Source organism: Eretmochelys imbricata, chromosome 8 (assembly GCF_965152235.1).
Source record: "Eretmochelys imbricata isolate rEreImb1 chromosome 8, rEreImb1.hap1, whole genome shotgun sequence".
Taxonomy (NCBI): Eukaryota; Metazoa; Chordata; order Testudines; family Cheloniidae; genus Eretmochelys; species Eretmochelys imbricata.
The window spans coordinates 6,858,138-6,886,006 of record NC_135579.1 but is presented as its reverse complement, the minus strand read 5'-3'; the positions used below and the strand labels follow the sequence as shown (position 1 = coordinate 6,886,006).

Genomic DNA, 27,869 nt, shown 5'->3' with positions numbered 1-27,869 from the left:
CTTCTTGGAAGCAAGGATGACCATGCTGGGGAGGCTTCGGAGGGGTTTCCGACAGGTGTCTCCTCAGATGGTGCTGCTCCTGCTCTTTGCCTTCTGCCTGCTCAGTGTTTTCATCTCAGCATATTATTTATATGGGTGGAAGAGGGGCCTGGAGCCCTCTGGGGATGTCCCGGGCCCAGACTGTGACGAACCCAAGATCGCCCCTTCCCGCCTGCTCCCCTTGAAGTCCCTCAAGGTGGCTGATTCATCCCGCACGGACCCCTTGGTGCTGGTGTTCGTGGAAAGCCTGTACTCTCAGCTGGGCCAGGAGATCATTGCCATCTTGGAATCCAGCCGCTTCAAATACCGGACAGAGATTGCCCCCGGGAAGGGGGACATGCCCACCCTGACCGACAAGGACCGGGGGCGCTTCGCGCTCATCATTTATGAGAACATCCTCAAGTATGTGAACTTGGATGCCTGGAACCGCGAGCTCTTGGATAAGTACTGCGTGGAGTATGGCGTGGGGGTTGTCGGCTTCTTCAAGGTACATGGGGATGCATCTTGGGGATGGAATGGGCCATCTGGGGAGACAAAAGGCCAACCAGGCTCTCCGTGCAGGGCAGGGAGGCCAGAGACAAGCTCTTTGGGAGGTACCCAGGGTCTGTTTCTGTTCTGGATCCCCTGCCTCACCGCCACTGGGAATCTCGGCTGGGGTCCCATCGCATTGCTCTGCAGAGACGAGCCACTGAGGTGTAGTCAATCGGTTGGCCATGGGAGGAGTTAAGCCCAGCCCTGCTAAGCTAGGCAGCTGATGGCAGAGCTCTGAGAGAGAGTGTCTGAGTAAAGGGGTGGGTTAAATAGGTGGAGAAGTATATGGAGACCTTCTGACCTGCTCACGAAGGGAGTGTGGTGACCTGGGATTGACCCGTCAAACTATTCCACTAGCAGAAGCTCTCCCCAGGCCTTACTGGGCCCTGGGCATTTGTTGTGTGAGTAACAGACTCCCAGCTGACGTGAAATCGTCATGGTTTGCTCACAGGAAGGATCATTTGAGCAGCAGGCCCCTCCAGCGCGCGCTCCGGGCACGCTCCATGGGGACTGCTGCTTTGTTTTAAGCATCTCCCTCAGGGGCCTAATAAAGCCAGGGCTGTGCTTCCAATTGGTTCCAAGTGTGGATTTACAGACCCCCTTCCCCCCCCACCCCGTGTGGGAATGAGGATACGCTGCCGTCTTCTCTAGCTCTGCTGGTGACAGCAGGGGGAGATCGGCTGGTCCCTGGGAGCTGTCTGTCTGTTTCTGAGCAGAGCTGGAAGAGGTGTCTCCTTTTGGTTTGCAAGGGGGTCCCGTACCAAGGACAGGTGCAAAGAGTTAGCTGGGTCTCTCCTGTGATCCTTTGAGTTTTGGAGAACAATCCCTCACGCTTGCTTTCTGTCTCTTTGGATTTCAGTCAGCTTGGGCAGCGGTGGGGAGCTTGGCCTTCCCAGTAGAAGGGATGTGCTGTTTCCTTCCGTTCCAGACGTTTGGGAAGCACAGCGGGGTTCCCTGGTGGGAAAGTGGCACTGGGAACCCTTTTCTGTTCACACCAAGCTCCGGTTCTGTGGTGCCTCTGATTTCGTGCTCTTCTGTTTGTAACTAGGATTTCCCAGCTTCAGGCAGTGGGGGGAGCTGGACCTGCTGGAGCAAACTGGGCAGAGTCCAGCCACTTGGACTGAATTTCAAGACATAATAAATCCCTGTGGGTGCAAATATGTGAGCAGACAGAGAACCCAGCCCTCTGCTGCTGGGAACAAGAGGAGCCTCATTGAAGCTAATGCAGATACACCTCGGGTGACCAGACAGCAATTGTGAAAAATCGGGATGGGGTGAGGGGAATAGGTGCCTATATAATACAAAACCCTGAATATCGTGACTGAACTTTGGGACATCTGGTCACTCTGGATTCACCTGTTTACACTAGAGAGAATTTGGCCCAGAATTGACCCCCAGAAGGTCATAAATAAGTAGCTGATGAGACACTTTCTAAGCAGTGACCCCTGAGATGTAGAGACCCGCACCTGCGAGTGCGGTAAAGCCCCCGGGCCCTTTGGCCAAGCCATTGCTGGCCAGAGGAGAGGAACGGGAGCCAACGCTAGACAGTGTATTCAGCCTCAGGGCCAGCGGTAGAGGAAACCCCTGCTGCCTATTAAACCAATAGGCTAAATATAAAATACTAGGCCCAGGGGCTGCTGGCCTGCGTCCACCGGCGCAGCTGTTTTGGGAAGACTCTGCGGTGCCGGGAGCGCAGGCGGGATGCAGGCTGGCTGGGCCCACCCGTGGAGCGAGGCCATCAGCATTCCAGATGTGCTCCCAGCCCGTGAAGGGACTGTCCAGACCCTCGCCAGAGAAATCCGCTCCCCTCACACGCCCAGCGGCCTCCTTTCGACCCCACCGCCCTTTCGATCGAGGAGCCTTCCCCTGAGGAGCAGCGGGGGCCGCTGTTGAGTGGGATGAGATTGGCGCCCCCACACCCTAGCAGCAAGGCATGCCCCTTTGTAGCACTTCCAGCCTCTGCTGTCCAAGGACGCCAGGGTTGGGACACAAACCAGCCCTGCCTGCCCAGCTGGGCAGAGACGCCTCTGGAGCAGCCTTTCAGGCACTCAGCTCTTGGTTTCAATTAGCAGCTTGTGTGCAGATGGATGGGCTCTAGTCCCCGTGTGGGTGTGAACGGTGTGGAACCGGCTGCAGGGCCGAGCTGTCCCCAGCGTTCGCGTTCCCGAGATTGGACTGTCCAGGAACTCGGCGAGTCGTGCTCTGTAACTTGCTGATTCATGCGCTCTAACGCTTGCGCTGGAAAACTCCCCGGCCGAGATCGCAGCGCGGAAATGTCTGCTGAATCTGTGGGGTTTATCAAACACCTTGTCCCGCAGTTCTGCTACCGGTTTCTAATTGTCTGCAGCTCAGTGTGTCTGACGAGCCAATAGGCTCCTTTTTAGCCTCTGAAATGGGATCCTATTTGGGATCCTCCATCCAAATAGAGAGCGCTAAAATATGGCAAGTGATGGAAGCTTAAATGTCAGCAACTGATGGGACAACGTGTCTGTGCAACAGCCCTCCCCCTGGAAATCTTCTCTCTGCTCAGAACAGTGGTGTGTGTGCAGGGGTCACAGTCCAGCAGGCCTGGGAGGTGCAGGGCGCAGCAGGAAGGGAGCTCTCAGTTTTAGGGGTAAGATCAACACTCTAGGTTTGGTGCCCCAGCTGCGTGAAAGGCCGTGTTGGCCGTGGTGCCTTATTGCAGGAGCAGAGTGGGGAATGAAGACTGCAGAATTCCCATGTGGCTGGTGGGGGACAGGCCAGCTCCCTCTTTTGCAGAAGAGGGGATGGCACTTGCTGTGTAGTGTGTGGCTGCTACTGGGCTCAGAGCCTGAGTGTTTGAATCCAGGGGGTTCCCCAAGTGCTCCTTCTCAGGGGGTTGCTGGGAAGCAGCTTGTGATGTGCTGCCTTTCCTGCTTCCCCAGGTTGTGTTCCTTCAGCTTGTCCCGCCCACCCCCTCTGGATCCGACCAAACCGGTCCCCCACCCGCCCTGCACTGCTGCCTCTACCTGTCCAGGTGATGCAGTCTGGGCACAACTCGTTTCTGAGCACCGAGGTGGCCTGGATCAGCCAGAGGGGAGCGTGGGGGAATGGCACCCAGGGTGCTGCAAGGGAGGCATGGGGAATGCCCCTGCCCCTCCGCCTCCCTCTGAGGCCTTTCTCATTCAGTCCATGGGCTCTCCCCTGGCAGGCCAACGAGAACAGCTTGCTGAGTGCTCAGCTGAAGGGCTTCCCACTCTTTCTCCACTCCAACCTCGGGCTGAAGGACTGCAGCATCAACCCCAAATCCCCGCTCCTGTACATCACGCGCCCCAGCGAGGTGGAGAAGGGCCTGCTTCCAGGAGAGGACTGGACCGTCTTCCAGTCCAACCATTCCACCTACGAGCCAGTGCTCCTGGCCAAGACCAAGTCAGCAGAGTCCATCCCGCACATGAGTGTCGATGCCGCGCTGCACACCACCGTGGTGCAGGACCTGGGCCTGCACGACGGCATCCAGAGAGTGCTCTTCGGGAACAACCTCAACTTCTGGCTGCACAAGCTGGTCTTTGTGGATGCCGTCTCCTTCCTGACCAGCAAGAGGCTCTCCCTTCCCCTCGACCGCTACCTCCTGGTGGACATCGATGACATCTTCGTGGGCAAGGAGGGCACTCGCATGAAGGTTGAAGACGTAAAGGTACCGCTGTCCCAGCTCAGCCAGGCAGTGCTGGGGGGGGGGGGGGAGGGGATTCTGATGTGACTAGAGATCCCTGGCCTTAGTGCACTTGGGCACAGATCCCACTGTGCACAGAGCAAGGGCTGGGGGGGTGTCTGGGACGCTGGTGCACGGAGCAAGGGCTGGGGGGGGTGTCTGGGACGCTGGTGCACGGAGCAAGGGCTGGGGGGGGTGTCTGGGACGCTGGTGCACGGAGCAAGGGCTGGGGGGGGTGTCTGGGACGCTGGTGCACGGAGCAAGGGCTGGGGGGGGTGTCTGGGACGCTGGTGCACGGAGCAAGGGCTGGGGGGGGGTGTCTGGGACGCTGGTGCACGGAGCAAGGGCTGGGGGGGGGGTGTCTGGGACGCTGGTGCACGGAGCAAGGGCTGGGGGGGGGTGTCTGGGACGCTGGTGCACGGAGCAAGGGCTGGGGGGGGGGTGTCTGGGACGCTGGTGCACGGAGCAAGGGCTGGGGGGGGGTGTCTGGGACGCTGGTGCACGGAGCAAGGGCTCGGGGGGGGTGTCTGGGACGCTGGTGCACGGAGCAAGGGCTGGGGGGGGGTGTCTGGGACGCTGGTGCACGGAGCAAGGGCTGGGGGGGGGTGTCTGGGACGCTGGTGCACGGAGCAAGGGCTGGGGGGGGGGTGTCTGGGACGCTGGTGCACGGAGCAAGGGCTGGGGGGGGGTGTCTGGGACGCTGGTGCACGGAGCAAGGGCTGGGGGGGGGTGTCTGGGACGCTGGTGCACGGAGCAAGGGCTGGGGGGGGGTGTCTGGGACGCTGGTGCACGGAGCAAGGGCTGGGGGGGGTGTCTGGGACGCTGGTGCACGGAGCAAGGGCTGGGAGGGGGTGTCTGGGACGCTGGTGCACGGAGCAAGGGCTGGGAGGGGGTGTCTGGGACGCTGGTGCACGGAGCAAGGGCTGGGAGGGGGTGTCTGGGACGCTGGTGCACGGAGCAAGGGCTGGGAGGGGGTGTCTGGGACGCTGGTGCACGGAGCAAGGGCTGGGGGGGGGTGTCTGGGACGCTGGTGCACGGAGCAAGGGCTGGGGGGGGTGTCTGGGACGCTGGTGCACGGAGCAAGGGCTGGGGGCGGGGTGTCTGGGACGCTGGTGCACGGAGCAAGGGCTGGGGGCGGGGTGTCTGGGACGCTGGTGCACGGAGCAAGGGCTGGGGGCGGGGTGTCTGGGACGCTGGTGCACGGAGCAAGGGCTGGGGGCGGGGTGTCTGGGACGCTGGTGCACGGAGCAAGGGCTGGGGGGGGGGTGTCTGGGACGCTGGTGCACGGAGCAAGGGCTGGGGGGGGGGTGTCTGGGACGCTGGTGCACGGAGCAAGGGCTGGGGGGGGGTGTCTGGGACGCTGGTGCACGGAGCAAGGGCTGGGGGGGGTGTCTGGGACGCTGGTGCACGGAGCAAGGGCTGGGGGCAGGGTGTCTGGGACGCTGGTGCACGGAGCAAGGGCTGGGGGGGGTGTCTGGGACGCTGGTGCACAGTTCGTGCACCTAGTGAACAGACGTGGAGGTTTCTAGTGCCCTCAGAGCATCAGCTGGGGGTGTGAACCGTTCCGCAGGCTTGCTGTTGCTCGAGTACACGAAGCAGAAGTCACACGCGTGACTCCCGACCCCCGTGCGGCGAGCGGGAGCGCACGGCAGTGCCGAAGCTGCGGGTTACTGCCTGATGATGTGTGTCGGGTACCAGTCATGTCTCTCTCTCCCTGCCACAGGCTCTGTTCGACACTCAGAATGAGCTGCGCACCCACATCCCCAACTTCACCTTCAACCTGGGCTACTCAGGGAAATTCTTCCACACAGGTGAGGCAGGGCAGCTTTGCCTCCATAGACCCTTGCTGTCCCTCTCGGTTGCTGAGCTGCAGCATCTATGCTGCACAGCTTAAAAACCCCTCCACCCCCAGACGTCCGGGACCACGGAGATGGCAGCTCTAGAAGAGCCTCCGCTGACAACGCCCCTTCCCAGAGCTCTCTCTGCCTCTGCAGTGTTGTATCATGGCAGGAGCTTGAAAGAAGGGGGCTCTGCCCCTTTAGTCTCTCCTCTGGAAAACCAAACGAGCAGAACTCGGTGCATTACCTGGCAAAGGCGTTTGCTGGGTTTGGCCAATCAGAGTCCCTAGGGCTGCTCTGGCGTTGTCGAGCCGCAGATGGCAGAGTACTTCCCACCGTTAGCCCCATTTCACAGGTAGAGAGAGAGAGCAAGTACCTTGGCCAGTGGCAGGGTTAGAAGCCAGGCCCTACCCGCTGGGCTCGGGCTCTCTTCCCTTCCTGGTACTTCTGGTATGTCTCTCGCTGAGGTTACAAGCCATGTGAGTGATGGGATGATTTAACTGGGAATTGGTCCTGCTTCGAGCAGGGGGTTGGACTAGATGACCTTCTGGGGTCCCTTCCAACCCTGATATTCTATGATTCTATGAGTGCAGTCGCAGAGTCACCACGTTCAGCAGTCGTTTGCCCGTTCCCCCGGGCAGCGTGCAATGGGGTACGATGCCAGATGAATGTGAAACCTAAACAGACGCTTAGATAGACGCTCAAACCTGTTCACAATAATCCGTCTTCAGTACCGTAACAATACGGGGCTGATCCCTCTTGGGGGCTCGGGATTTGTGCTCCGCTCTGGTGGCTCATGCCATCGCCAGAGCCCATCTGGGATGGGCTCAGGACCTTCCGAGCTACTGGGTGACTGAAGAGCCAGATTTCTCCCTGCTCTCACAGAGGATGGGCTAGCGAAGGTTGCTAAGCACCAAATGCACCTTTGGTCACTGCAAAGATAACGATCCGCTCCAGAATGACAACAGTGCCCTGGGGGTTCCCCCGTGGCCGCTCCTTTCCACCGGCCTCCCAGGGGTCTGAGCGGCAGCAGAGAGCGCATGTGGGGCAGTGTAAGGTCCCGTCTCTGAGCTTTTCGCTGCTTGCTGGATTTCACTACGGCAGTCTCAGAGCAACCCCCCTTTGCAATCCCGTACCCCACCTGAGCCGCACATTCAAGCTCTCGCGTGAGGCGGGCTTGAGTTCTTTGGCTTTAGCGCGGCGGGGCTGCGGCTGATGATGGTCTGGCCCCGACAGGCACAGATGCTGAAGACGAAGGAGACGACCTGTTGCTGTCGTACGTGAAGGAGTTCTGGTGGTTCCCCCACATGTGGAGTCACATGCAGCCTCACCTCTTCCACAACCAGTCGGTGCTAGCAGAGCAAATGACCATGAACAAGAAATTCGCTGTCGTGAGTAAGATGCCAGCTGGCGGGTGCTTAGCCATGGGGGATGCTTGCTGGGCTGGAGAGTTAAAGATGGCATCTCAACCCCCCCCCCCGGTCTCGTGTCTCTCCTCCTGCCTTCTCAGACTGAGCTCATTCTGTGGGGAGCATGGTAACGAGCAGGAGAAAGGACATTGCATAAGAGCAGCAGGAGTTGCTACGTCATCTCTCTCCTCTCCAGTTTTCACCCCCTGTCCTCCCCCTTCCCCTCATCCTGCTGTCTGTATCTGTGCAGTGAAATCTCATGAGGACCTCTCAGCCCTGAATCCTCTGGAACCTCTTTAAAAGATCCCCAAGTGTCTTTGAATAAAGTTTTGTTTGACCTTTAGTTCTCCATCTCCTACCAGGCAATGCAGTTTAACTGGCTCCCTAGGCGGGATGCTAAGACAGGTTTCCTCGTACTTCTCGATCTGTCTGCTCCTGCATTAGAGGCTATGGAGTAGCAGGGAGAGACTAAAAAGATTAGGTCAAAGACGATCTGAAACGTGAGTGGCATCAAGAAGGCTGCCCCTGTGTTGCTGTTCATCCCCTCCCTCACAAGAACAAGGCATATCCACTTCAAAAAAAAAAAAAAAAAAGGCAATAAACTTAAAACAGAGTTTTTTAACCCCATACATAACTATCCTGTGGCAGAGAGTTCCACAGGTGCTTACTTAAGCCTAAGGACTTGTCTGCACACAAGTTGTACTACTTTAACTATGCCAATATAGTGACACCCCTACAAAACCTGTGCCAGTGTGGACACACTTATATTGATATAAAGGGGCATTATACCGATATAGCTAAATTCCAGGAAATAAGCCATACTGCGTGGTGTAAGCACTTTTATACTGGTGTAACGGCATCTCCAGTAGGGGTTGCACAGTATAACTATTGTGGGTAAACCGCCCCATCCCTCTCCCCCGCACACACCTGAAATAACGATACCGATACGACACTGCGTGCCGACCACGGCTGCGTCCACACGATGGGCCCTATGGTGGTGCAGCGTAGATGCATCCTACAGCGGTGGAAGGGGTTTTTCCTTCCCTGCAATAAATCCACCGCCTCCTGAATTCTTCCATTGCCCTCGCTGTGCCCACAGCAGGGGTTAGGTCGACCTAACCGTGTCGCACAAGGGTGACGTCGTTCCCACCGCTGTGTGAGGTAGTTCGGTGGATCTAAGTGTGAAGTATAGCCCTGGCCCGGGGCTAAGGCAAAGGGCTTGTCTTCACTCGAGCTTTCACTGGAGTTAATCAACTGGAGGCAGCTACCACGTTGGCAAAGGCTGCTCGGGACCCACCCCAAATGTTTGTTCCAGACTACAAACACTGGTGCTTGATTGCCTGGAGCAAATGTGTGGAGAGTGTCCAGAGTTCCTAATTTAGCGCATTTGCCTGTTCACTGGACGTAGCGAACACGCGGAAAGTCTAGTCTAGGGCCTTGTCTTCCCTAGGCGGGAGGATACGCTCTTACCTTGAGGGCACTAACACCAGGTACAAGGGGAGGGATAGCTCAGTGGTTTGAGTATTGGCCTGCTAAACCCAGGGTTGTGAGTTCAATCCTTGAGGGGGCCATTTAGGGATCAGGGCAAAAATTGGGGATTGGTCCTGCTTTGAGCAGGGGGTTGGACTAGATGACCTCCTGAGGTCCCTTCCAACCCTGATATTCTATGATTCTATAAGCCTAGTGAAGACAAGTGTTCAGGTGAGTTAGTCTTTATCTTGACCTGGGAGCCTAGGGTTTACCTCGACCTGCTAATTCATATGAAAACTACAACCTGCCAGGCCTTCGCTAGGCTTTTACCTTGTGTTTAGTTAACACAATTTAGCAAGACACCTGTTTTCCATCTGCAGAGGCTAGTAGAATTAAGAAGCTGATGACTCAGGTTACATGAATAATAAGGTACCCAAGGTGGTATGAGTTGGGAAATGCCTGTCTATACATCCTCAGGTTTCAGGACATCAGCCAGCTACTAAGGGTACATCTACGCAGCAAAAAGGGTGAGCTAACTTGGGTTGAAATGGTGGTGAAGATATAGCAGCTCAGCTTTTAACTTGGGTCAGCAGCTTGACTTGGAGCCTACAGAGGAGCCAGCAATAGCCAGGTGTGCTCTGGGTATTTTATGTCTTCCTCTGGAGCATCTGGCTTACTGGCCACTGTCTCAGGCAGGATACCGGGCTAGACGGACCATGGGTCTGATCCACCCTGGTAGTGCCTGTGTTTGGAGAGAACTTCTGCAACCTATAAAACATCAACACCCTTTTGTGTTCGTGGAGGGAGGCGGGTGATGAGAAGCGACAAATAACATTTTATGTGGGGAGTTAATACCCCCCCCCCCAAAGGGTTCTAAAGTTTCCAATGGCCCATTGTGTTAATGCACTAGCCTTTTCGCTTCTGGCATTCTGGATCCGAACTAAGGCTGATCACACTGGTTCTGATAAGGTAACTAGCAAACCACCTCTCATTCCCCAGCTGAACCCGAACTGAACCTTGTGCCAAAAGCGGGCTGAGACCCAAAGCGTTCAGCTAAGCACTGTGTTCTTGCCAACCAAATGGGAGCTTTGCCTGTCATTGTTCCAGCCCAGCTTGGATCGTAAATGCGATGACTCGGCACCCCCAGCCTCGGGGATACTTGTCGCATTGCTCCGTGTGGCCCAGCCGACAGGCTTGGAATAGCAGGGCATGACTGAGGTGCATTGGCAGGGTCGTGTACGGTCGGGCTGTGCTGTGCCTCTCTGCAGCGTACCTGGCTCTAGCTGGGGCTGGCTCTCCCCTTCATGGATACTCACCTCCACCATCACGGACAAAGCAAGGACTCAGTGGACCATGCTCTCTGGGAGCTAGAATTGAGAATTCTGCCCCTTTTCCTTGCTAACCCAACCCTATTAAAGCAAAACCTCGGAGCGATGTATCTGTCCGTCGAAGAGCTCCGCTAGAGTTAGGTTTCCGCTGGGTCGTTTGTAGCTCACCGATTCTGTAGCTTAGTGCAGTCACCTTCTCTTTCCTGTCCCTTCAGGAGCATGGCATCCCCACCGACATGGGGTACGCCGTGGCACCCCACCACTCCGGCGTCTACCCTGTCCACGTGCAGTTATATGAAGCGTGGAAGCAGGTTTGGGCGATCAAAGTCACGAGCACGGAGGAGTATCCCCATCTGAAACCAGCCCGCTACCGACGGGGCTTTGTCCACAACGGGATCATGGTAGGTGAAACGGGGCGTTGCGGCTATTCCTTGGGCCCCCTCCCTGCCCTAAACCTCCCACAATCAGCTGGGTTGCCAGCACGGCTGGCTCAGAGGGTTCCCGCTAAGACATGGAACTCTACACCAGTAGGTCACTGGTTTGAACGTTGCCCAGCAGTGACGCTCAGCTGGGTGCATCTCTCTGGGTGGCATGAAATGGGAGCGCTGCATTTCAGCCCCAGTCTAATCTCCACTGTCGCAAACCACTCCCTCCACGGCAGTTTCAGCACAGAGGCCGGTGCAGGTGGATTTGGCCGGGTGGGCTAAATGGACCGGTTTGGCGCTGTGACTCAGTCAGCAGGAGGAACAAGACCCACCTTTGCAGTACGGGTCCCCAGCATCCTGCCAGGTGTGGCAGCTTTGCTACAGAGCCGCCCTTTCTGTCAGGAGATCATGGTAATGATTTCCCAGCATCCCTGGAAGATCTAGGGGTACCAGATCCCAAAAGACGAAGATTTCCCCCCCTGGAAATATGTGCCTGTGTGGGGTTCAGAGGTCAGGAGAATTTCCCCCTCCCCAAAGGGGGCAGGAGCAGCCCAGCTCCGTCCCTCCTGAGTAGAAGAATCTCATTGGGGTGGGTTCCCAGGTGATGTTGAGGCCAGTGCTAATACCTGGCAAGTTGATACCGTCAGATCTTCCCTTAGTTTGGCATGGTGAGGAAGGAGCACCGGATTCCCTCCTGCTCTGACTCCTCTCTGCCCCCAGGTACTCCCGCGGCAGACCTGTGGCTTGTTCACGCACACCATCTTCTATAACGAATACCCTGGCGGCTCCAGTGAACTGGACAAGATCATCAATGGAGGGGAGCTGTTCCTGACTGTGCTACTTAACCCTGTGAGTGCTCTGCAGAGATTGGAAGGGCCCCTTGGCGCACACGGGCCTGTCCCCTCGGCTGAGGTAGATGAGTTTCCCTGTGATGGCCAGGGGCTCTCAGCCTGTGGTCGAGGAGGATGGGCAGGGCCTCCTCCAAGGGCCTAGTATGTTGGCCCTTGAATTGGGCTGGCCACAGAGACACTCCTGGTCTCAAAAGTGAGAGTCAGAGACCAGACAAAGAGTCCCAGTCTCCTGCGTGGCTTTTCCTCCCCAAACTGTGGGGCTCAGGTCCATCTGTAACTGACCCCGCTTGGGCTGGCAGCAGGGTCTGACCCAGGGACGTTCAGTACTAAAAGCATGAAACGCTGCTCCTTGACTAAGGCTGGTAGCTGTGATGTGAAGCAGCCACGAGAGGAGGACAGAGACTCTTGCTCTCCTAATGGGTGTGTTACACGTCCGGGGTCCCGCGACTTTATCATCGGCGTCGGTCCCCGTTTGTTCCTCCCAGTTCAGAGCTGGGCCCAGGTCTCCCCAGTGTCGAGAGCCGCCTCAAAGTGCAAAGTAAAGTTGTCCTGAGATGGACTCAGAGCACTGACTAACTCCTGTCCTGTCCTCTTGCTGCTCCGTTGCAGATCAGTATCTTCATGACGCACCTGTCCAATTATGGCAATGACCGCCTGGGCTTGTACACCTTCAGACACCTGGTCCGCTTCCTCGACTCCTGGACCAACCTGAAGCTGCAGACGCTGCCGCCCATGCAGCTGGCGCAGAAATACTTCCAGATCTTCTCCGCGGAGAAGGATCCACTGTGGCAGGTACACAGGCTACGCTCTCAGGCTGGCAAGCTTGAATGGGGGACAGGAGGCTCAGGGCTATCAGGGAATTGAGGACCGCACCAGGGGCAAACGGCTGGATTTTCTTCTATTGTGAGTGAATTTGGCTCTCTTGAAAGCGAGCAGCCAGTCAGCTAGGCACAGTGCGTGCGATGCCGAGTGCGAGGTTCTGCTCCCCTACTGCCTTCCTCCTAAGTGAGAATCCAGGCCAGGGTGGACAACACACCGAGTCCTGCTCCCGACCATATCCCTGCCCCAGGGCTCACAACATGAGTGCAGAAAAGGGCATGTGATAGTAACACTCAGATTCTGCATAGCACAGATCTGTATCCGTGGAGCTCAAAGCTTGTGACAAAGGAGGGTAAAGTTTCATTAACCCCATTTTACAGCAGGGAAACTGAGGCACAGAGCAGGGCTGTCACTTGGCCAAGGTCACCCAGCAGGCCAGTGGCAGAGATGGGAGTAGAGGCTGGACAACCTTTGCCTGCTGTAGGGGGGTTCAGCTCTGTGCTGACCTTCCAGCAGCCTCTAGCTCTCCCTCTTCATTACAACCTTGGCACCCATCATCAACGAGAACAGGTAGTCTTCACTGTATTTATTAAAGGCCTATGGGGCATCGAGGCCTCTTCTCCCAGCCGCCCCTAGGTTGCACTTCCTTGATCCTCTTCCTTCGGTGTTTCAGGATCCCTGTGAGGACAAGCGGCATAAGGACATTTGGTCCAAAGAAAAGACATGTGACCGGTTCCCAAAGCTTCTCATCATTGGACCTCAGAAAACAGGTACTCCAGTTCCCCTCCATCGAGCTGCGCAGCACAGAACCAGTGACGCCGACGCAGCCGATCCCAGCGCGCGCATCTCCGCTTCGGCTGTGCTCTTGCACCGGTTGTGCCGTTTCTCTTTATGCGGGGGATTGTCTGGTTCTCCATCCAGCGGCCAGCAGGTGCCTCCCTGCATTCTGCCTACCCGCCTGTTGGCCTTGGAGGACTGGGCAGGTCTGAGCTGGTGCTGTTCCTCTGGTTGGGTCCTAGAACCTCCATCTCTTCCTTGGAGGACGGCAAAGCCTACCTATGCCGGGCTGGAGCGGGAACCTGAACTGGGTGCTCGGAACGGCCATGCATGGGGCAGCCTGTGGCAAAGAGGGGAGGGAACGTTGTCTGGTTCGCTAAGGCGCAGGGTGGTCACTGCTGTGCCTTCAACCTCAGCTCTGCTTCCTTTCCGTTTAAAGGGACGACAGCCCTCTACCTGTTCCTGGGGATGCACCCAGACCTGAGCAGTAACTACCCCAGCTCGGAGACTTTTGAGGAGATCCAGTTCTTTAACGGACACAATTATCACAAGGGCATTGACTGGTAGGCCTTCTTTCATGCTACCCCCCGCCGGGGTCCCGGGTGTTCTGGGGGTGGAGGAAGCTGCAAGCTTTGCGAAGAGCTGTGCGTGGGGTTTGCCATGTGGCTCCAGCTCATGGGACCAACATGTCAGCGCAGGAGTCCAAAATTCCCCTAGCAGACTGTCCATTGCCACTAGACACCCATTCAGCCAAGCAGCCCCTGGGCTCCGTAAGGTGACTAGATGCTGAGCAAAGGAAGTGCCTGTCTAGATCCATCTGCAGAGCATCTTAATAAACACACCCATTACCCATGTGGACTGGGCCTGCTACCGGCAGGTACTCGAACCTCCGCCCTCTTCTGAGTCGTGCCGTGGCCACTGAGTTCTTTATATTGTGATGGAAGAGGGAGAGCCCAGTGCCAAGATATCATCTCAGAGGGCAGCCTCACTGCGTTTTATCGACGTACCCCTTCTAGGGAGCCCTCGTTCCATTGTGGGAGGCTCCGAGCTGCACTTGGCAGGGGGCTGATCTACACATGTACAGCAGAGCCCCAGGTCCGGGTCACAGCACACTTGTCCCCTGAACCCGTTCCATCGCTGTTCCGATCTGTAGTGTAGACAGGACCTTCCCCAGGTGCGGAGCTGGAGCCCTAGACTGGTGGTGGTCAGACATGAGGTGGCTGTTCAGGGCAGCTGCGGGGGGCGATCGGTAGCGTGTGCTGGATCCTGAATATAGAACGCGTGATATACAATAGTCCAGCTCCGTTGTCTCCAGGGCAGGCGGCCAGGTGTATTTCTCTGTCGCCCTCTCCGAGTGCCCTCTCTTCCCCCGCCTCATGCAGTGACCTGTCTGCAGGTACATGGAATTCTTCCCCATCCCCTCCAACACCACCTCTGACTTCTACTTCGAGAAGAGCGCCAATTACTTTGACTCGGAAGTGGCTCCCAGGCGGGCGGCCGCGCTGCTCTCCAAGGCCAAGGTCATCACCATCCTCATCAACCCTGCAGACCGGGCCTACTCCTGGTACCAGGTCAGCAGCTCGGCTGTCGCTGCCTCTTCACAAGGCGGCTCCTTATGCTCCCGCTTGGGGCTGACTTGGGCGGGGGCGCGGAACGGAAAATCTGCTGTCCCGCACTGGGTCGGGCGCGCTCCGCACTGTCCTGCGGTGTGGCCGCGGGTTGGCAGCCATGGCAGGGGCCCTGGCTTGCACCGGAGGAGATGGGTGTCCTCAGGCCGATGTCCGAGGAAGAGGTGATCCAGTGGTCTGTTAAGTTAGGTGTGGGATGAGGTAAACAGTTACCCTGGGGGCCGGGACACTTCCCCAGGGAAGGGAAAGAGCCCTACAGAACAGGGTGTGGTGTGTGCAGCGTCCCCCCCCGGTTCTGTGCGAAGTAGCATGCTAGACGCTGGGAGCCCAGTGACTGCACTGGTGCTCAGAAACCTCCCAGGAGCTCACACGCAGCCTTGGACTCAGATCCCGGTAACGCTGGCCAGGCCACGGGTTTTGTCATGCTGCCTGACAAACTAAACCAGTTTGCTGCTGTTAACAGCACCAGCGAGCTCACGATGATCCAGTCGCTCTGAAATACACCTTCCACGAGGTGATCACAGCTGGGCCTGAGACTTCTCAGAAGCTCCGGACACTACAGAACCGCTGCCTCGTACCGGGCTGGTACGCCACCCACATTGAGCGCTGGCTGAACGGCTATCATGCCAACCAGGTAGGAAGGACAAAACTGCTGGGCCGTGTTCTCATCGCAAACCGCGGTGCCGAGAGCACCGTTTGGGCATAGAATCCCATTGTCAAAGCGCTACCGTGGGATTCATGGAGCATGTGCCATTTGCCTCTTGCATAACATCCTCTCTCTATACCCAGCCCTGGTTAGGGCAAGCTGTGATCAGGAACTCAGCATAACAGGATGCCTTTGGGACCTGTGACTGTTTATGACCCAGAGCGCACAACCATCCTCTTCACCCAACTCCCAGTTTCCGTGGTGGTTCCTCAGATCATGGGGATGGAGTTGGCATGGAATGTATTAGTCTCCTCTCCTCTCGTATCCATTGCATTGGAGCAGGGGGTGTGTGTCTTCGCACGAGTGTGCAGAGAGGTGTCAACCCATCAGACACACATCTGGCTCCAGGAGCTCGGCCTTCAGTCCCACTTTTGAGCTCTCAGACACTCGGAAAGGGATTAAAAGACTAGAATTATGTCACAGAAAAGTTTCAGAGTAGCAACCATGTTAGTCTATATTTGCAAAAAGAAAAGGAGTACTTGTTCTACCTTAGAGACTAACAAATTTATTTGAGCATAAGCTTTCGTGAGCTACAGCTGAATGCATCCGATGAAGTGAGCCGTAGCTCATGAAAGCTTATGCTCAAATAAATTTGTTAGTCTCTAAGGTGCCCCAAGTACTCCTTTTCTTGTCACAGAAAAGGGATTTCTGAAACTTGTCCAGACCAGGAAGGAACCACTCAGTGTGGTCATGGGAGGGTGATTCTTATGTACCACTGGTGGGCTATTATGCCAGGCTGCTGAGTGTGCGCTGTATGCTATGCCAAACAAATTACAGGGCTCCTTTTTAAAGAGCTTATAACCAACCGGGATAGAGGGTACAACACAATACAGAAGAAATGCACAGCAGACTGTATGGTGTTGAAAGTTTTATGGGACTGTTTCATGTCCTTGAATGCCCTTCAGACACTTTCTAGCTGTGACTGCAGCATCAAAGTGCATGACAAAAATAACACAAGCTCTGTACTTCATAGCGCTCTCTGCAGCGGATTTATACCTTGTGATCGGGCCGCTCTCGGTGTAGTTACAGCACACTGGTCACCATACCATCTATGCACGGCATACAAGAGTTAGTCTCGGCATGGTTCTGGAAAGGATGTGTTGCTAGATGTTCTTTGAAACTGTGGCACATGCAGCTGTGTGCACACAACCGTACACTTGATGTACCCGTGCAAACGGCGGATTTGTGCATGCACATGGCTAGTTGGGCATCTAAGTGACCGTGTGTGTGCACATTTTATGCTCTTCACTTGGACATCTGCAGTTGTAAATGTGCAGTTCTGTGCACGTAAGTGTGAGAATTTGGCCAGATTTTGGTTCACCGTTGGTGGGGTTGTGGCCCCGATGTCTCTGTTCTTCAGAGAAAAGCGACTTGCCTGGAAGTCATTGTGGTTGAAAGAGCTCATGCCTTGCATTGTGTGCTCATGTGCCTTGCATTGTGCTCTAAAGGAGGAAAGCCATGAATTCCTCCTGCAGCAGGGAGTTCTGTAGGTGGGCACTCTTCATTGAGTGTGCCTTGTCCTCAGCTGCATCAGTGCTGCTGACGGGGGTGTTCCTGGAGTGGGACAGAGAGAGGGGCCATCTGAGCGGTAGTTCACTCCTACTCACTGAGGGCTTTGAAAGAGAGGACGAGCTGTGAATGGAGAATCAGCGTCGTGCTTGGTGCACTGATGTGACGTGTTTCACCTGCCGCATATTCAGCCACCGGCCACCGAATGGCTTCTGTGGCCCGGCCAGTGCTGAGGAAAGTGGAGTCAGTTGCAGGGGCGAGAGGAAGGATTGTGTCTAGTGGCTAGGGTGGTAGTCTGGGGCTGGAGAGGCCTGGATTGAATTCTCTGCCCTGCCACAGATGCACCATGTGACCCTGAGCAAATCACTTTGCCTCTCTGTGCTTCCGTTCCCCATCTGTAACGTGTGTGTGTGTGTGTGTGGCAGAAATAGCCCTGTCCTACCTGTCAGAGGTGTTGAGGGTAAAGATGGTGGGATGCTCGGACACTGGGGGGCTATAGAAGTACCTAAGGCAGATTGTAGCAGCCCAGGGCCCAGGACTTTTCAGCTTGGGGGGATATGATAGAGGTCTATAAAATCATGAGTGGGGTGGAGAAAGTGATTAAGGAAAACATATTTACGTGGTCCCATAATATAAGAATTAGGGGCCACCACATGAAATTAATGGGCAGCAGGTTTAAAACAAATAAAAGGAAGTTCTTCTTCACACAGTGCACAGTCAACCTGTGGAACTCCTTGCCTGAGGAGGTTGTGAAGGCTAGGACTATAACAGGGTTTAAAAGAGAACTGGATAAATTCCTGGAGGTTAAGTCCATTAATGGCCGTTAGCCAGGATGGGTAAGGAATGGTGTCCCTAGCCTCTGTTTGTCTGAGGGTGGAGATGGACGGCAGGAGAGAGATCACTTGATCATTACCTGTTAGGTTCACTCCCTCTGGGGCACCTGGCATTGGCCACTGTTGGTAGACAGGATACTGGGCTGGATGGACCTTTGGTCTGACCCAGTATGGCCGTTCTTATGTAAGGCACCTGTCTGTTCTCGGGGGCGGGGACAGATCCGGTTTGAAGCCAGCATGGAGCTGGTACCAGGCTAAACCCCCCCTCCCCCTTTTATTCTTGCAGATCCTTGTTCTGGATGGCAAGCTGCTCCGAACGGAACCAGCCAAAGTGATGGAAACAGTCCAGAAGTTCCTTGGCGTGACGAACGTCATAGATTACCATAAAACCCTGGCGTGAGTTCTGTTCGTACCCTCCTCTTCCTCCTTCAGCCGACGTGGCCCTCAGGGCTGCGGCCCCGTCATTCCAAGTGTTGGGCTTTCTCTCCCTTCCCCCGGGGCAGGTCTCCCATCAAGGGGATGGTCTAGTAACGCGAGCGAAGCTGGATTAGCGCCACGGTAGAGGGGAAATCCTGGCCCCACTGACATCAGCAACAAAGCTGCCATTGATTTCAGTGTGGCAACATTTTGCCCCAGGACTCAAAGCCATATTTGCTTGGGACCAGAACCAGCACCTGAGCCTCCTTCCCTTGAGGCTTGGCTGGGTTTTCTGAACACGGTTCCCGAGACACCAGTACCAGGCCAGAAGCTTGCAGCAGAGGAAGGGAGGTCGACGCCTTCCTTGCCCAGATGCTGGGCGTCCCTTTGCGCTTCTTGTTTGTGACCCCGACAGAGGGTATGTCCTTCTCCGCTTGGCCAGGGCAGTATTTTTCCATGCTGTATTTCCAGTGCGATGGAAACCGCTGTTGGCAAAGGACCATCTGTGCCCACCTGGTCCCACACGTGAGTTCTCAACACAGCAATTGAGCGGTTCGCTGCCTGCACCAGGGCCAGAAATGGGGCAGGGAGGCGGTGTGGTGGGTCATGCTGAAGTTCCATCTGGCAACTTTTCTTGTCCTTTCATAGTAAGAAAGGGAGTGCTTGGTAGGGTTGAGTTATTAGTGACTTTTCCCTCCTCTTTGACTTAGAATCCACAGAATATTCCTCCCCAGCTTATGACAGCTTTTTTTAAAATATATTTTTCTTAGGAGAGCCCTTCATTAAGAGCTTAAGAAATTAAAACATGCCATTCAAACCGTAAGTTACCATGGGCAGTGCTCCTTTAAAAATCTCTACTTAGCCCCAGGCCTGGCTTGCTGTCTACACAGACTGGTGTGTCCTGTAAAGCGCTGTGAAACATTAGAAACCAAAGTGCAGTGACAGCCTGCAAGAAGGATGAGGCGTCCCCATGATGGTTGCCAGATGCTGGGAATGGGCGACAGGGGATGGATCACTTGATGATGACCTGTTCTGTTCATTCCCTCTGGGGCACCTGGCACTGGCTACTGTCGGAAGACAGGACACTGGGCTAGATGGACCTTTGGTCTGACCCAGTCTGGCTGTTCTTATGCCAGCATCTCACAGAATCCTAGAAATGTAGGGCTGGAAGGGATCTCGAGAGGTCATTTAGGCCAACTCCACACACTGAACCAGCGTACCTAGAGCATCTCTGGCAGGTGTGTGTTCAACCTGTATTTAGAAACCTCCAATGGTGGAGATTCCACACCCTTCCTTGGTAACCTATTCTAGTACTTAACTATCCTTATAGTTAGAAAGTTTTTTTTTAAATATCTAATCCAAATCTCCTTTGCTGCAAACTAAGCCGATTACTTCTCCGTGTCCACTGAAGATAGGACAAAAACAGTCATTCAACATCCTCTGTATAACTTACCTTTTACGCGTTTGGAGACTGTTGTCACGTGCCCCTTCAGCCTTCTCTTCTAAAGGCTAAACATGCCCAATTCTTTCAACCTTTCCTCCTAGGTCAGGGTTTCTAACCGTCTTACCATTTTTGTTGCACTCCTCTGGATTCTCTCCAGTTTGTCCACGTCTTTCTTAAAGTGTGGTGCCCAGAATGGGAGACTGTATTCCAGCTGAGGCCTCATCCATGCTGAATAGAGCAGGAAAATTACCTTCTGTGTCTTACATGTGAAACTCCTATTAATACAGCCTTGAGTGACATCTGCGTTTTTTGCTGCAGTATCACACAGGTGACTCGTATTCAAATTGTAACCCACTGTAGCCCCCAGATCCTTTTCAGCAGCACTGCTGCCTAGCCGGTTATTCCCCATTTTGTAGCTGTGCATTTGATTTTTTTTCCTTCCTAACTATAGTACTTTACACTTGTCTTTATTGAATTTCATCTTGTTGATTTGAGACCAGTTCTCCAATTTGTCACAGTCATTTTGAAGTCTGATCCTGGCCTCCACAGTGCTTGCAGCCTCTCCCAGCTTGGTGTCATCTGCATATTCTATAAGCATGCTCTGCACTCCATTATCCATGTCGTCAGTGAACACATTGAAGTAGTACCAGACCTACGTTCTGGAGAGCCGTCCATCCCTGAGGATCTTAGAACAAAGCTGTTCCTTGGGCATGTTTTGATAAATGTTACTGACTTCTCCCCTCTTGTTGTAGGTTTGATCCAAAGAAAGGATTCTGGTGCCAACTGCTGGAGGGAGGGAAAACCAAGTGCTTGGGGAAAAGCAAAGGGAGGAAATACCCTGAGATGGATTCAGATGTGAGTATAGGAAACCTTGCATGATTGCCACTAAATGAGCCTTGCTTTTGCTGTTTTTGCAAAATAGTTTCCCAGCAACTGTAGAACATCTGTGTGTCTCAGCAGAACACAGGATGGGCGGGGGGGGTGGGGAGGCGTGTACGTCAGAGTGCACTAGAAAACTGCATTTACATGTGTGAGTCTGGTTTAGTACTGAGCATGGAAGGGAGGGGTTGGTGGGTGGATAGTAAAAAGCTGGTCCGGTTCATATCCAAAGCGCTGGAGCACTCTAATGCATTGACTGCAGCAAGTTCCTGGCACACGCTAACGATTACCATTATTGATGATCTCTGTCCTCTTTCTATTGCAGTCACGAGCCTTCCTGAGGGATTATTACCGGGACCACAATATAGAGCTTTCCAAGCTACTGTACAAAATGGGTCAGACGCTGCCAACCTGGCTGCGGGAGGAACTCCAGAACGCTAGGTAGCTGCTGCTATCCTCGCCTTACTGAGCAATAGTGACGCGAGCCCACGAAGAAGATCCCAAATCTAACACCGAGCCAAACAGACAGGAGCGGGAGGGAAAGGTCACCAGGGAAGAGTATTTCTGAGCAATAGTCAGCCAAGGTCTTTGAGCGAGAACCCATGTGGTCATCTGTGTGGCGAACGGGAGCAAACTGTCTCTTCTGAGGTCCCTTAAAGTTGTGCGACTGCCTGACTCTGCAAACCCAGGGCAGATTCCCCAAGAGCTGTTGTCTTCTGAGGTCCCTGTCGCTTCCTGGGTTGTGATGTCACTTCCTGATGAGGGGGGATTCCCCGAAGATTCCCTGCTTCTCCACCCCTGGATGGGGCTAACTTCTCCATGTCTAAGATAGTATTACAGCAACTCTGAGTCTCTCCTCATCAGATAATGGAGCTGAGCACCCTTCCAAGATGTGGACAACGCTTTGCAAAGCTAGCTTGGAGAACAGGAGCAAAACATGCTGTTTGAGGTCAGAGGCACAAAGGGGCCAGCCAGAAGCACCGGCCCAAGTCTGCAATTAAGTTTCAAACAAAACGAAGTGAGACCGCATAAAGGAATGGAGTGCCCTGGGTTCCTGCAAGACCTAGCGCTAAACGCTTGGAGAGGTCTCTGGGTTTTTTAAAGAAGACTTTAAGACTTGGCAATATTTAGTTTGTCACCAATGAATTTGCCCCCCCCACCCCCGCCTTTTATTTTATTGTATTTTATTTTGTTGAAGGGTGGGAGCTTGATAGATGACTATCTGTCCCATCTGGCAAGAGTACTGAACTGAGAACTGGTTCCAGAGTGGTTACGAAGTTAAAATATGCACCCTGCCCCCCTTCCCGTGTTGCAACGTTTTATATACGTGGTGTTTTCTGTGGTAAAAGACTGAGGTTGTCCAGTAGCCTCGTCACTGGAACGTGCTTTGATATACGAGCCAGCAGCTCAGAAGGGGGCAGACATCGGGCAGGGCAGACATTGGACTAACAGCAGCCGAAAGGATTCTGAGCATGTTGGACCCTCTTGGATACTAAAAGCTAAAGTATTTTAATAATTTTGTTCTGTTTTTCTGGTGCCACAAGTTTGTACCTGAGATACTAGGGTTTTATTTTGTCTCATTCACTGTTACACATGAAGGTGGGCAGCCGGTGCGGTTGGCTGGTCTATCTACTGACTAGTGATGGACAATTCTTTTTCTAATGACGGGATAAGTACCTTGCTGCTCCATCTCTGTCTCTCTCTCAGTTCTATCACTGCCAGTGTTTCAGTATTGAGGTTTCCTGCGAGTTTCTTCCCCCAGTTGTCCCAGTGTGGGCGGGGCCGGTAGCCGTGCTAACGAAGAGCTGTTGCCATTGGTTCCTTGGCGAAGGTCCTGGATCCCTAAGCAGGCTGACGGGGTATCGCTCACTTAGGAGCGAAGGTGGCCCAGGTCGGGGAAGACCCAGCTGGAAGGCTGAGAACCCCAAAAGAGCTGATCTGACAGTGCTGTTGGCTGAATGAGCCGCTTGTATGGTGGGCCAGGACAGCCTGGGTGTAGTAGTTTGGGGAGGAGGAGTGGGATGGGGCGAGTTCTTTTATCTCGCTGCTCCAAAGAGGTTTGGAAAAGAGAACTGGGAAGCCTAGCCTGGGGAAGGTGCCTCCAACCAGGAATGAAGAGAGGAGACAGTAGAAGAAGACGTGAATGCCAGTGTCTCATGGAGCAGGTTCCAAGGGCTCGTGCAGGGTTCTTGGACCCAGTACTCTTGGGAGCTGAGAATCGCCTAAGATTAATTCATCGGGTATCTCCCCAACTGGATGTCACTGCATTAGCACCTGAGTACGTTCACATGGAAGGGGGCCTAGCAAGGAGATTGGGTTGGAGGCGGAAAAGCAAGCGGTGTTCCCCCATAGGCCTTCAGGCTTCCCCCGTGCCAGTCACTGAGTTCCATGTCGTCTTCCTCTCATGGTGCCATGCTGGAATGGTGGGGAGTGAGAGATCCGCACAGACCTAGTCCCTGGGGCGTGCTAATGGTCTTGCGTTGTCCTCTGCACCAGCTAGGCTCTGATTCTGTGAGTCTGCCCCGTCCTGGGACAGCCCCCTTCTCCGGGGGCACATTCCTAATGCTGTTTAAAACAGCAGTGCCACGGGTCCCCTCTGGCACTTGCAGTAACACGAAAGCTTCCTCCCCTCCTCAGACACTCACCTCCCCCGAGAGCAGTCGGGGGGGACAGGGGGCCTCCCTTTGCAGCCCCTGTTCAATGACGGTATTCTACATATGCAGTGTTGTTGCAGCCATGTCAGTCCCCGGCTATTAGAGGGACAAAGTGGGGGAGGCGATACCTTCTATGGATGAGAGAGACCAGCTTTCGAGCTTACACACGCCGCCCTTGTCTCAGTATTATACGTGGCCTTTTCCTTTGCACCGAGCCGCCTTCCGGCCGCCGTTAAGCGGCATTGGGTACGTCCGCGCTGGAGCTGAAGGTGTCGTTTCCGGCTCTGGCAGATGTTGAGCTGGAACCAGAAGTGGCAGGGTGGGCTGAGTCCGATCGCACCCAGGCCCCTAGGACCGTCCTCAGGCTGCCGAGCTCCCTGCAGCTTCTCTTTTTAGAGCGCGAGGAGCGCTCGCAGGGGTACGTCTACTTGGGCTGAAAATTACACCTCAACTCCAGGGTAGACGTACCCTTTGAATAACCAGAGTAGGAGCCGTGGGCAGGCCAGGATCGGCTCGTCCCCCTCGAGTTTTGAGGGGGAAGGTGTCGGTGAAATGCAGCGTGATTCTTATGCAGCCTGTTGCAGTTTCCACCGCCACCCGCTGGAGCCGGGCTGAGGAGAAGCAGCATGTTCTCCTGCTCCATGGCTTGTTGCAGTTACAGCAGAGGAGCCCAGGACATCTTCTCTTCTCTTCTGGCTTCTCCTTGCTGCAGGGCTGGGCGTTGAGTTGAGGCTAGCAGACTGCTCTCTCTCGTTGAGCGCGGTAAGAAGGAGCGAGTGAAACCAGGCACGTACGCCAGCAGCCAGCGAGGCCGGTTTATCGCCCCGTCCTGTGCGTGTGGATTAGGTACATACTGTGCCGTGGCTCGGGGAGCGTTGATCCCAACGAATGGTTTGCTGGAGTTTTCAGTATATCCACGATGACACGGACAGTGTCGCTGCCATCTTGGATTTTTGCCTTCTTCGCTCAAACAGGCGTCTTAGGTTAGAGCAAAGCTTCCGCGGTGGCCATGGGGTGAGAAGGGGACTCACTTCGTGGGGGCATGAGTCTGAAACGGCAGTCGGGGCTGGGGCCTGGGGGGCGCTTTGTGGGCCCTGCCAGGTAGAGTGTTTTAAATCACTAGTGCCATGGGTCAGTCTAAGCATCTGCATGTTCTCTCTCGCTCTCACACGCACACGCGCGCTACTTTCTTTCTGTTGAGAGTGCTGGACTCACACGCTTGCACATTGCAGCCATGTGAGAGCTCCCTGCTCTAAGGGTCTCTTCTCCTCGATGTGCACTGCAGTGCCCACCAATGTGTAGTAGAGCCCCCTTGGGCCGTGGGGTTTAACAAACGAGGCCCTTTCCCGTTGCTTTCTGCCAAGATAACAGCTAGCTCCAGCAACTGGCCCTATAGTGCTCATCCGCCGGCTCGTTGCTGCCCTGCCTCATGTGGACTAACATCGGGCTATGCAGAGACAGAGAGTGCCTGACGCACCCTACAACTGCCCTGTCCTACCTAGTCTCTCTCCTTTAGTCACTGTTCAGCTAGCCTCCAACACAGGCTCATATAAAGAGCAACCTGCAGCTTCTGCCCCCTCTCTGATTCATTCCGCGACGCTGCGGTCTCTGGCTGGGAGCAACCACGGCACCAGCCTGTGACCTTCCCAGGTGGAACGGAGCAGGGTAGGAGTGGGCCGGCTGGAAGCAGGGAAGCAGCCCTGACAGCTAGATGAGCCCATGTTCCTCTTGGCACCTAGGCAGCTCCTATCGCTGCTGCTGTCAGCTTTCCAGGAGCCAGGGGAGAACTGGACTCTCCGACCCCTTGGTGATTGGCAGCAGCAGGAAGGAAAAGGCAGCAAAAAAGCACTCTGTGCAAAATATCTCGGCCTTTCAAGAGGGAGGAAGGCTCACTCCCATGGTGTCTGTAAAGCCAGGATCCCACAATAGGGCCTCAGTTTCCCACCTGCATGCCCAAGCCCATGGTCCCTAGAGGGATGTTGCGAGGCTAGAATGGATGAATGTAAAGTGCTTTCTCCAGCCACTGATGCAAGTCTGTCCCGGTTGCGTCAGGGTGTCTTAGGCTCAGCTTAGCTCACGGGGAAGTGTGTCTGAGCGCTCCTACCCACCAGCCCTCGCGCAGCCAACGGGGCGGAGGCAGGTACCCGAGGAACGAACCACCTAGCCGGGTGCGTATTGACAAAAGCCACCATTGGAGTGGTCCCTAAGTGCTGCACTTTACGAGAGGAAAATGGTACCTGCCCCGCCTGCTCTGTCGATCGCTAGCGTGGTCACTGGGCGGCGCTGGAGAGCGAGTGGGGAGAGAGACTCCCAATAGCTGGGCTTTTTTAAACCGTTCTTTTACCTTTTGTTATTGACAAAAGAGGGAGCCCCCTGTGGGTTCCCGTTTTTATTTTTGCATGAAATTCTGTATAATTTCCCCGGGGGTGGAAGGTGGGAGAAGTCGGTATTTCCTGGGAGAGGGGGAGGTGCGGGAGGATGGGGGAGGGGATATCTCAGAGTTGTCTTTGCCCCTCCTTTCATCCTTGTTGAACCCAGCCGTTTTGGGTGGCATTCAGAGAGTCTGTCTCACTAATAATGTACGGTCCTGTTGAACGAACTGCTAATAAACTGGGGCTCTGTTTGTAGTCACTTGCCTTGCCTCTGCTTTTGAACAATATCTTGAAAAGAAAACAGAATGTCAGGGTTAGAGAGATCGGCTTGCTCCCTAAGGGGGTTCATCCTATGGCCTTGTCAGCTCACATGCTGTATTGCTTGAACGTTCCCGGGACAGTTCAACCCTCCCAGCCTGGCCACAGCTACGTTGTATAAAGGTATGGGAAGGAAAGTCCGCCGTCCTGGTCTCCGGTACCTGTAGAGTGGTATGCCTGTGTCCACATGAGGGATGGGACAAGTATAACTACTGGTAAAAATCACCCCCTCACTCACATAGTTACACAGCTACCTAAACTGCACAGACCAGGCCTACGGTGCAGCCGTATTTGAGCTGGAAGGCGGTTCTCAGCTCATATAGACAGACGCACCTGCGCTAGCTTGAGACGGGGTAGCAAGGGCAGCGGCTCAGCGAGCCCCCCCAGTACACACCCACGGGGTCCAGGCAGGTACATACCTGATAGATCTGCCCCTGCTCCGCTGTCCTTGGTAGCGTGTTAGCTCGAGGAGAGCTGGGAATCACGCCTCCCCGTTTGAATGCAGACGTTCCCTTCGTGAGCTGGGCGTGCAACTGCCATTGGCTTTTAATGCGACTTGTTCTTGGACTTCCTTTCAGCGGGACTTGTGCTGCCTGGCACACTGGGCTTCTCCGCGCACACACCTTGTACCCTACACACACTCATTCACGCTCCTCTTGGGGTGTCGGTGCCCTCAGCTTGGGAAAGTCCCTGCTCGGTCCATGCTGCTGCAGTACCAGCAGGGTAAGCAAAAAAGAACAGCACGTTAGCTTTTGGGTGGCTTGGTTAATGATTTTCGATTCCCAAAGTCAATGACAGGGAAGTACATAACACTGAAACTCACTGCGGAGATCTGGTGCTAGATTGAGTCCCTGTGGTTAAAGCTCAGTTTGCAGGCAAATGGTCACAGCTGAGAAGAAAAGAGGTTAGATATGTGTGTGGTTTACTCTCGGTTTTCAGATGTGTTCTCTCTCTCTCTCCCTTGAAATAACCTGTTCTGTTACACAAAACTGAAGGCCAATGAAGCTCAGATGCGGTATTTTGCAAGCCCTAATTTGAAGCACTCAGTTTGGTTTCTTGGTGCAGTGTTCCTGTCACAAGCCATGGTTTCAAGTAGTCTGACTCCTGGATCCCAGCTGTGGAATAAGTACAGGCCCCAATGCCTGATTATAGTCATTTTGCATCCTATTGGTAAGGGCCTAATTGAATAAGTTTTAAATCACAAGGTTTCAGTGTTTCTGAGGCTGCCTTCAATGTTCTAAGCTCCCTGTCTGTGAATTGCCAATGTCCCTCGTTTGTGCATGCTGAGCGTTGCACAACGTAAAGGTGATGCGGCCACTTCTTGGAATAGCAATCACCCGTCTGTCTGAAAATAGTGCTGACGGTCCATCCCAACAACCCTGGAGATGACTGTCACTGAAAGAAATGGAAATGTTTTTTTCTCTCCGTGCATTTGACAGCACTGTGTATCAAACTTGCGCAGATTAACTGCTCCCCAGCTAGTCTCTTCCCCTTTTCTTTGTGGACGGCTCTCATGGAGAAGAGAAACAGAGCAGAATGAGATCATAAAACCCCAATAATTGGCAGGGAGACTCAGGCACAGAACCAGAAATGACCTCTAATTTAACTTCATTTAATTTTAACTACGTTTCCAGTGAGCGGTGCCCCTTTTAAAATAAGCCCCAAGTAATAAACATGGGAGACCCAACCTCGCCTTCCAAACCTGACTGATCCAGCCCCCAAGTTCCTAGCTGGGGAAGCCTAGATTTCAACAGGGTTGCAACAAGATGGGGGTGTACAGTAAATCTGTGCCCACAGGGATCCCAGTGGGCTATTGCTAGGCTACTGCACATCCTGCTAGCTCAGTGTCATGGCGACAGCAGGGATCGACCTGGGATTCTGCTCAACAATCGTGCGTCCTTGCCACTCCATCCACGAGGGAATCGGGGGTAGTGAAATAGGGCTTCTGGCCC

At 54.6% G+C, this 27,869-nt stretch overlaps 1 protein-coding gene across 2 annotated transcripts; it reads left to right on the top strand.

Annotated features, from left to right (window-relative positions):
* NDST1 (N-deacetylase and N-sulfotransferase 1) lies at positions 1–25,854 on the top strand. Of its 2 annotated transcripts, XM_077824391.1 has the most exons (14): positions 1–526; positions 3,743–4,225; positions 5,964–6,051; positions 7,315–7,469; positions 10,501–10,686; positions 11,431–11,559; positions 12,171–12,353; positions 13,054–13,150; positions 13,597–13,720; positions 14,554–14,728; positions 15,249–15,419; positions 18,120–18,229; positions 20,447–20,549; positions 20,899–25,854. In XM_077824391.1, exons 1-14 carry the CDS (start codon positions 17–19, stop codon positions 21,016–21,018), a joined length of 2,634 nt encoding a protein of 877 aa, XP_077680517.1. In that variant the 5' UTR covers positions 1–16; the 3' UTR covers positions 21,019–25,854. The 2 variants fall into 2 exon arrangements, with proteins under 2 accessions (XP_077680517.1, XP_077680518.1); XM_077824392.1 differs by lacking the exons at positions 18,120–18,229; positions 20,447–20,549; positions 20,899–25,854 and having other exon boundaries at positions 14,540–14,728; positions 15,249–15,395.
* The last annotated feature ends 2,015 nt before the right edge of the window (positions 25,855–27,869 follow it).

What these genes read in the sequence shown, in the direction of transcription:
- NDST1 (XM_077824391.1), top strand. Translation starts at nt 17, where the DNA reads ATGACCATGCTGGGGAGGCTTCGGAGGGGTTTCCGACAGGTGTCTCCT. An exon ending in GGGTTGTCGGCTTCTTCAAG is followed by an intron (nt 527 to 3,742) that starts GTACATGGGGAT and finishes CTCCCCTGGCAG; the next exon opens with GCCAACGAGAACAGCTTGCT. An exon ending in TGAAGGTTGAAGACGTAAAG is followed by an intron (nt 4,226 to 5,963) that starts GTACCGCTGTCC and finishes TCCCTGCCACAG; the next exon opens with GCTCTGTTCGACACTCAGAA.